General features: G+C 36.4%; 1 protein-coding gene across 1 annotated transcript; it reads left to right on the forward strand.

The window, feature by feature from the left end:
* Nucleotides 1-1052: 1052 nt before the first annotated feature.
* Nucleotides 1053-3456, forward strand: LOC147556416 (E3 ubiquitin-protein ligase UPL5-like). The gene is made up of 2 exons (XM_086663510.1): nucleotides 1053-2663; nucleotides 2767-3456. Exons 1-2 carry the CDS (start codon nucleotides 1199-1201, stop codon nucleotides 3435-3437), a joined length of 2136 nt encoding a protein of 711 aa, XP_086519636.1. The 5' UTR covers nucleotides 1053-1198; the 3' UTR covers nucleotides 3438-3456.
* Nucleotides 3457-9127: the final 5671 nt, after the last annotated feature.

The raw sequence follows: 9127 nt of genomic DNA on the forward strand, positions 1-9127 counted from the left end.
GTCTCGTGTCAATTTGAATCCCATCTGATACGTCATATCTTTGAGACTTTCTTGATTCCAAGTACGACTGTCAACCAAACGATTAAATATTTAATCCGTTTAAGGCTGGCCACGCATTTTCAGTTGCTACTCATCAAGTGGCTTGGAGATACTTTTCCTAATTTAATTAGGATGACTCAATCCACTCCCACTTAGCTTCATGTCTATCATGAATTTCCCAGTGTCCGCCTGTATAACCTCCTTTTACGGCACTGTGTTTGACGGAATTAAAGTCACGCATTCCTTACATAAGATGAGTGGAGTGTTCATATTTTGAGGAATCTCTCCAATCTTGTCAATGAGGGGTATTTGACGTTCATCACTCTTGATGTAGTCGCATGCTGGGTTATCCAGTGTATATTCCCAATCATACACTCTAGCGGAGATCTTCTGAGATGCGGTTAGAGAGAGAAGGTTCAGTGAGAGAGAAGGTTAGTTATTAAAGCAATGGAAACTGAGATTCGATTGAGAGGGAAGGTGCACTAAGAGACTGAGAGATGGCGTTTAGAGAGAGAAAGATGAGTGCGTGACGTTAGGTTAGTTTTCGTCAAAAGGGCTTGGGTGCTTACGAATTGGCCGGTATCTATAGAGAAAGAAGTTGATGGTATGCTTGCTTATAGTGCCACCTGCTAACAGCAGTTTGGACGGGTGCTTTTAGCAGGCCCCAAGATTAGGAAAAGAAACCGATAACAAAGAAGTGGGTAAAATAGGAAAAGGAATATTTGAAAAGGGGGTGAATGCTGGGTAATGTTGGGGACTACACTGGAGAATTGGACACATCATGGGGGGCTAAAAATGGGAAGGCAGGTAAGAAATAAATGGTAAATTGGTTAGTTACTAAAAGACGACAAGATAAGGAACAGTTGGATCTTCAAATTTAGGAAGTTGCAGTTATTAGGTTATAGGAAGGAAAGGTAAAATAGAAACCTTCTATTTTAAATTTCAGGAAACCACCTACTAAGTAGTACCTTTCCTCTTCATATAAAGAACGACTCACTCACAGTAGACTAGATAGAAACTTTCCATTCAAGTATTTCTTTATAGGAATACAAACGCTTGCTACTACTTCTTGAAGTCCCTTGTGGTTGGTTGATGAAAGATAGAGAGAAGATTTTGGGGTTATAGATAGAATTTTGTTCATCTCTTATCAGAGGGCAAGATGAGATTATTGGACAAGGAAGGGTACTTCTTGCGGAATATTGAAGCAGAGGGAATCGAATTCATACCTGAGGTAGAATTTGCAAACGTTGTCCGCCACTTTGCATCTAAGAAGTGCCACAAGCGAGCAATACGAGTACTGAGAAATTTGACTTTCTCTACTTTACGTCTTATTAACAATCATAGTAATGGCGATGATGAAGATGAATCAATAAGAAATTATGTATTAGCCAATCTTAAAAATTACTTGACCATGATACCTAGAAACCGTAAGAAAAGGGAGCATCTACAAATGTTTTTGTTTTATGGAATGCCCAAGTATCTGGTCGATTTATACAAATCTCCCATCAAATATTATAAAGCCATAGCCGAGGAATCAATTCGTCTCTTTATCTATCCTAATATCCATTCCTACCCTATATACATTCAACACCTATTCGCTAGTATAGCTTTACGGTTCACTGTTCTTCTCCATGATGACAAAACAACAACAACAACAACTTCTGGGTTATACTACTCATGTCGTCAAACTTACATATATTTGTTGAAATCAATTGGGCCTGCAAACACATCACAATTTTTCATGCACGGAACACCAAGGGACTTACTCTTTTACTTTCACCCATTTATAAGGGAGCTCACTCAACAGTTTGTTGTGAATATGAAGTTGGTCAGAGAGTCGTGCTTTTGCAGAGTGCCGTCTTTGTTAAAATCACGATTTGAGAGTGATATCCGTGACTTCTCTGTATTGACGCTCCATATGTGTACGAAAATTGAAGAGTACATGAGATCGAGAGGTTTATCATCATTTCACTCACTTCCTATGGAGGTGCTTGTGGATGTGTGCTATAATGTAACACAACTTTTACCATTTTGGGAAGATCTTAATAAGTTACTTGACAACATTGATCTTGGTCTGACATATATGGACGATGGCATTGAGTATACAAGATGTACTGAATGCGAATTTAATCATGGATGGTCTTATTATCTATCAATTCTCAAGGAATTGAACTTCGTATCTGAACATTATAATCTATTTGGAGAAAAACTCTCATCTTGCTTGAATTCTCACCGAGCTTCAATAAATAAACTTATTATGAATTCAAAAAGAGGCGAAGATCACCAGTGGCTTCTTCAACATAAGAATTTACTAAACAATGAATGTAGAAGATATTTGATCACGATGATATTTCCAAATCAGGTCTCTGATCATCACCCACAGAAGACGAAAGTTCTCATTGACAGTTCAAAGTTATTGGTTGATTCTTTCAAGCATGTTGGGCTTGCAAACCCCATTTTGTTGCGGAATGGAATTATCCCTCAGTTTAAAAATGAGGTAGCACTTGCAGGTCATGGAGTTTTCAAGGGGTGGCTCCTCTTGCTATGCCGACATCTATTCACTCCACAGAGTTCTCTGTTCCTATCATGCCCACATAACCCTCAGAGGATCTATCTTAATCCAGGTATTTATTCAACATTTTGAATTGTTTTTCATGTTTTTAGTCATGTTATACCTTACAACTTCAACATTTTCTATCTTTAATAATTTCACTATCTTGTTTGCAGCAAAAGTGGATCGTCAAAAACTTCAATATTATGGGTTTTGTGGTCGAGTGATTGCTTTAGCATTGATGCACGACGTGCAAATACAAATTGGATTTGATCGATTGTTTCTCTTGCAATTAGCCGGATCTATTGTTACATTGGAAGATATACGCAATGTGGATCCATACATGTACAAAAGCTGCAGAGATATTTTAGAGATGGATTATGAGTTTGTAGATTCAGATGGTTTGGGCTTGACATTTGTTTGGGAAAGTGAAGAAGAAGATGAAGCAGTGTCCAGAAGGAAAATTGTAGAGTTGTGTCCTGGAGGGAAGGAAATGGTTTTGAGTAGTAAAAACAGAGAAGAATATATAAAACTAGTCATCCAACATTGCTTCATGAAGTCAATCGAAGAAAAGGTAAAACTAATTATTCAAGGTCTTGATGATGTTCTAACTCGAAGGTGTCGAAAGATGTTTTTCGAGAGTATAGAGTTAGAAGATCTCGATCACATGTTTTTGGAGAAGAATAGAGAAGACATAAAAAACAACGAATATGTAGGTGTGGATGACAACAGGCCTTCTCCTTTTTCAAAAATAATAGGAACCACATTATCCAAGTCTAGACCGATGTCTATTCGTTCTCCATTAACATGTAAACAACAGTGTAGGAAGTTTCATATATTCTATTGATTAATTGATTTGTAGCCAAGGCTTTATTAATTTATCTGTTAGCATCTTTCTACAGGAATATATATTGTAGGCCCCTGTTTTGAAAGCTTAAGAAAATTCAAATAGGTTGCCATCTTATAACCTCCAGAAGTCATATCCTGGTCAAATGTGAAACAAATAGCAAACTAACATGTCAAATGAGTGTCTCACCATAAATAGCAAATTAACATGTCAAATGAGTGTCTCATCACAAGGCCACACAAAACCTACCTGTAATAACAAGAAAAAGAAACTAGTCATCCATGTGTAGCGATACTCGTATCTGTCTTTTGTCGTTCAACTCAACAATAAGTGACTTGGAATTTAAAACATTTTCAGAATCAACTTAAGTCTTAATCATCAACTTAATTATGATAACACAAATATATAGTACGATTGTTATATCTAACAACCACAAATATTCATAGATTTAATCTAGCTACTTTTGAAATGGAGGTTTTAATTCTTAACACTAAAGTTCAGTCTAACATTATAAAAAAAAAATCTTTCGCCAGATATTTTTATGGCATATTCTGATCTCTAAGTTCTTCAATTCTGCGCCGGATTTGGTCTCTCGGCCTCTTTAATACTTTTTCCTCTTCGCTTAGTCTCTCATAGAAACTCGGCACACAGTCTTCTGCTTTTCTGAGGTCTTTACGAAGCTTATCTTTTCCGTCTCTCCGACCCGTCCGCAACATTTTGCAGTTCAGTTCATACATCTGCTAATTAGATAAAAGTTTGACGTTATTACAAGGTTAAAATAATAATAACAATAATCATAACCAAAAACTTTTACCCTATCTTCGGCTTCTTCAAGGAGAGATATATTTTTTGTGACCGGGAGTTGTTTGAGTTCGTTTTCTAGTCGCTCAATTTCTTCCGCTACATTCATAGCCATTTCTCACTGTAAAGTTTTTAGTTAGTAATATACATAGAGAGAGAGAGAGAGGGAAAGGTATATACTAACAAAAATAAAAGATGAGAGAGAAACCTGATAAATGGTTTATGTTGGATGGGTTGAAGGGAGCCAAACCCTCTTATATATAAAGTTTTGAAGTAACAGGTCCTTTTCTTCTCTGAAGTTAATTCTAACTAAATACATCATGAATAATATATGCAATAAATCATGAATGTAATATGCAATACATCATGAATCGAATGAGCACTATAAACTCTAACTAAAATATCTTGGGCCTACTATATATATATATATATAAAGACCCGTAGGGCCATCCTAAGGGCCTCAAAGTCCATCTTTTCCTACCTCTAGGTTTTTTATTGCCTAAACTACCAAGGCCGTTCCTGAATTTCCAATGGCCCGAAGCGAGCTTAAATATGGTAGCCCTAGTTAAGAGTCTCAACTATATAAACATGCGTGACCTATGAACCACTACACTATTAGTTTCAGATCATTTTCCATCGCGTTATAATATATATAAATGATTCTAGCTTGATTATAAAGATTATAAAATGAGCTCATTAAAATTTATTTCTCAGATTGAGATAACAAAAGAAAAATAAGATGTATGTACGTAGTTGTTCGAGTTAAATAAACGAAAGTCAATTCAAATGAAAGAAAAACAACTGAATGTGAATAAACAACAAATGTGCCTAAAGAATTATTAAAAAAAATGAGAATTATACTTGATTACTATGAGGTTTTGTCGAGAATCAGGATACCAAGTATTATCATGATTATTTTTTAATTTAGTTTCTAACATTTATTTTTGTATTTCAAGTGTATTTGTGTCTACTGAAAACAAAGTTGCCACCCGTATTTCTATAAGGGAAATTTTCTAGGCAATGCCCAAACTTGTTATAGGCAACGTATTTTCCACTTATGACTTGGTCAATTCAATATGACTTTCTTTAAAAGCAATGCCTACAATGATCAAGTTTTGGGGGTTATCTTCACCCAAGTTATCTTTTTATCTCTCTTCAAAATAAGAAACTAAATCAAGCCCTAGATGTCAAACCCGAATCCCTAATCCCTAGCTTCATCTACACCGTCTAATCACAGTTGGTCTAGGTCAGCCTATAAAAGGGCCCCCATCGTCTTCCATAAGACAAGCTTGACACAAGCACGTCTCACTGAGTTCCCATAACTCGCCCCCGAAAGGTTCAATAAATATTCAATCTTTTACTGCAGAAAGAAATTGCAAAAGTAAAAGATGATCTTAAAAAATTGTCATGTGAAAGATGATGGATTCATCGAAGCCAAATCCACCAACATCGACTCCTCGGAGCAAAGGAGAAAAGCAATGGAGGAACAAGATGAAGGATATATTTCCTCGATCTGAAGGAATGGTATCCTTCCGAAGGAATGTCCTTCGACCAAGATGTCAATGCGTACGATTTGGCGAATAGGATCGTGATGACCTTAGACGGAAGATCATTATTCCGATCGAATTAGGGGTCGTAACGCTTAGCTAGAAGCCAACTACGATCGTCGGATAACTTCGGTAATCCGCGGCTAACATAGACCGGATCCTACAAGAGTTACACATAAGAGTGATGGTTTGAACGGAGAGAAATGACTAGTGAAAGATTGGCAAATAGGTGGATTGGATCTATTCTTAGTAAGTCCAGATGGTTCGGAAGAGTCCGGATAAAAGACAGACATAACCGGGCCTTAAAGGAAGACCCGGGAAGGCTTTAGGAGGGCCAGCCATGTGATGGCCGACCTTAGCAAGGGGCCGCCCATCTTATGGCCAGTTATATCCTTAGTGGGCAGGCCAAGGAAGCCCATAAAGGGGCTATGTTGGCCGGCCACACTAAAGGTACCCTAAAAGGGTGTTTCGTTAAAATACCTTATAATTAGGTTTTAGGAATCTAAGTTTGGGTCAAACACCTATTCTAGGGATTTCTATATAAGGACCTAATTAGACAACCTAAGGGAAAGTAAGAAAGTAAAAGGAGAGAAAACCTAAGCCAACTGAAAAGAAGTTCAGTGTAATTTCTCATAGAGAGAGAGCTGTCTGAAAAAGAGAGAAAAGGAGTTTCTCTCAATTATCTAGTCAAGAAGAAGGAAATCTTCATCTCAACCTTCAAGAAGGTCCTACTTGACTCGAAGGAGGGAGTTCAAGTTATACACTCGGTGTCATCACGAGCCTATAGTGGATAGATGTATTAGATACACACGAAACCCTACAGTGGCATCACGAGCCGTTTGCATGTATTGTCTTTTACTAGAAGAATTAGATTCAAACTTGAATAACTAGATAATAGTGTTTGAATGGAAATTTAAACATGCTTTTGATTAGATCAATCAATGACCTAAAACACTAAAACATTAGTTCTGATTCAAATTTCTCATCACGAACCCACCATATTTATCACACAATAATCCAAGCTCCATCTGTCTCTCTTTCCTTTCCAACTTCTGATTCAAATTTCTTTCCTTCCATTCTCATCACGAACCCACCATATTTATCACACAATAATCCAAGCTCCATCTATCTTTCTTTCCTTTCCAACTTCTGATTCAAATTTCTTTCCTTCTCAAGCTATCCTAGTAACGAGAGCCACAACTAGGGGCCTAAGGAGAAGTCATAGTTTAAACTAGTCGTGCTCAAGCCGACGAAACAACCCTGATAGCGAGAGCTACGACCAGGAGTCAAGGAGAAGTCCCAGTCCAAAATAGCATTGCTCAAGCGAGCAAACCAGTGGTGGTAGCGAGAGCCACGACCAGGGGCCAAGGGGAAGCCCTAGATGAACTTAACACCAGCAATCAACCAAACTGCGAAGAAAATACAAACCAATATACAAGGCTAGTTGAGTTTTTATTTTGCAGAGGGGATTAGTAAGTTAGGCCATGCATAATCAGGATAGGTCTAATTTGAATTTTATGCGCAGGAAAAGACATTCGGAGCAAAGCGTAGCAAGTTAGGAAAAAACATTAGTAAGCTTAGGATTATACTAACAGATTAATATTTTTGCTGTCAATATCTGAAGTATGCATGCAGGAACAAAAAATCAAAAGAAAGAAGAGATTTCACCAAGCAAAAATAAAATTGTTCATTGGTTCAAGAATATTGCTTACAAAAAGACCGTCGAACCCTACAACTGGTGAATGATTACACATCTGAAGAAGAAGAGGAAGAAGAAGTAGAGACAAAGAAGATACATAACAAAAAGGGAAAGACGGAGGGAGCCCAACAATCAAAGTAATTAAAACGATAACGGGAAAACAACAACTTTTATTTACTCTCAAAGGAAGTCTATTACAAAAGAAAAACCAGCACTCACCAAAAGCCATTAAACAAAAGAAAAGGGTAGCCAATACATGGACAACCAATTATCTTTTGCGGACAACTATTTTACGTGGACAACTAGAAAAATTAAAAATTTATATGGACAACCGTGTTTAAGGGGACATCACTCTATTATTTTTCACTCATGTCCTCCAAGAATTAGAGCTTTTATATTAAGTTTTCCCTCTTTTCTTCCATAAACCCTTATTTTATTCTTTTTCTTCATTACCAACAAATTTGTAGAGAGAGAAAATCAATGGAAACGGGTCTTCTTCGTGAACCCTAAAACCCCTTGAAATAAAAAAAAAACCTAGAAAATTCAGGAGCCATGAAATATCAATGTCATCCAAATTCAACTTGGTGTTTCATCTTTAATCCAACTAATCTTCTAAGAACCTAAATCTTCATTCAAATTCATCACAACCCATTTGAATCATCCTCAGATGACTCCTCTAGAATAATTCTTCTTCCTTTTCCGTTAATACCAGATCAAGATTTCTTCTTTCTAGCAGTAGAAATAGAGGAAGAAGATGATGAATTTGCAGTGAGTACCATTAGAGCACCAATACCTGAAGCAGTAACAAATGAATTAGCTTTTTTCATTGGAAAGAAGATATAAACATTATGTTGGACACGTCTCTTCTGGAGACTAAGGGTGACCCCACATTCCTAATTTCCCTCTAACTTGGTTTTGACCATCTCACTACCCCCTTCTTCGATGGAAAAGAAGTGGGAGTAGTTACAATAACCGAATGTTCGTAGCCTCCATCAATAATACAACAACTTACGGAGAGGATTGGGGTTAGAAGACTTTCAGAGTTTTATATTGCAGTTCTAATTTCTACTTAATCAACAATGGCTGAAAATATGTAACTTCCGCATATATTTAGAATTCAATTTCCTAACATTTGGTATCAGAGCCTGCCTTTAGCTTTGTTGATTAGTATTTAAAATTATTTATTATTTGTTAAGATATCTAAACCTATGATCTTCAATTATCGTTTAAGTTTAGATATGCGAAATAATATTGTTGAATCATTTTATTTGAAACAAATTTGATTTAAAGGTTCTTTGAAATATATCTCCATACTATAGACTTATATTGGATTTTAAAATCAAATCGATTTGACTAGTAAAACCGATTCTAGAAATGTTTTAGGAACGAAATCTGATGTTATTTTGTGTACATTTAATCGGTTATTACATGCTTAGATGTTGATCAGTTATTGGCGATCCATATTTGAGTAATATCTCGGGTGTTAGAGATATTTTAGTTGAGATTTTAGAATTCATGTTTGACCAAAATAGCAGGAGATATTTTAAGATTGAATAGTTCCGATTGCTCTAACATATAGCATATGGTTCAATTTTCAAAATTGGTTTGACTTAATATAAGCAAATTTCGGTGGGATATTTAGA

Source organism: Eschscholzia californica, unplaced genomic scaffold (genome assembly GCF_041429995.1).
Source record: "Eschscholzia californica isolate CP2 unplaced genomic scaffold, dmEscCali1.0.p SCAF_2, whole genome shotgun sequence".
Classification (NCBI taxonomy): domain Eukaryota; kingdom Viridiplantae; phylum Streptophyta; class Magnoliopsida; order Ranunculales; family Papaveraceae; genus Eschscholzia; species Eschscholzia californica.

Coding starts and splice junctions, on each gene's coding strand:
- LOC147556416 (XM_086663510.1), top strand. CDS start 1,199: ATGAGATTATTGGACAAGGAAGGGTACTTCTTGCGGAATATTGAAGCA. Junction 2,664..2,766: donor GAGGATCTATCTTAATCCAG/GTATTTATTCAA, acceptor TCTTGTTTGCAG/CAAAAGTGGATCGTCAAAAA.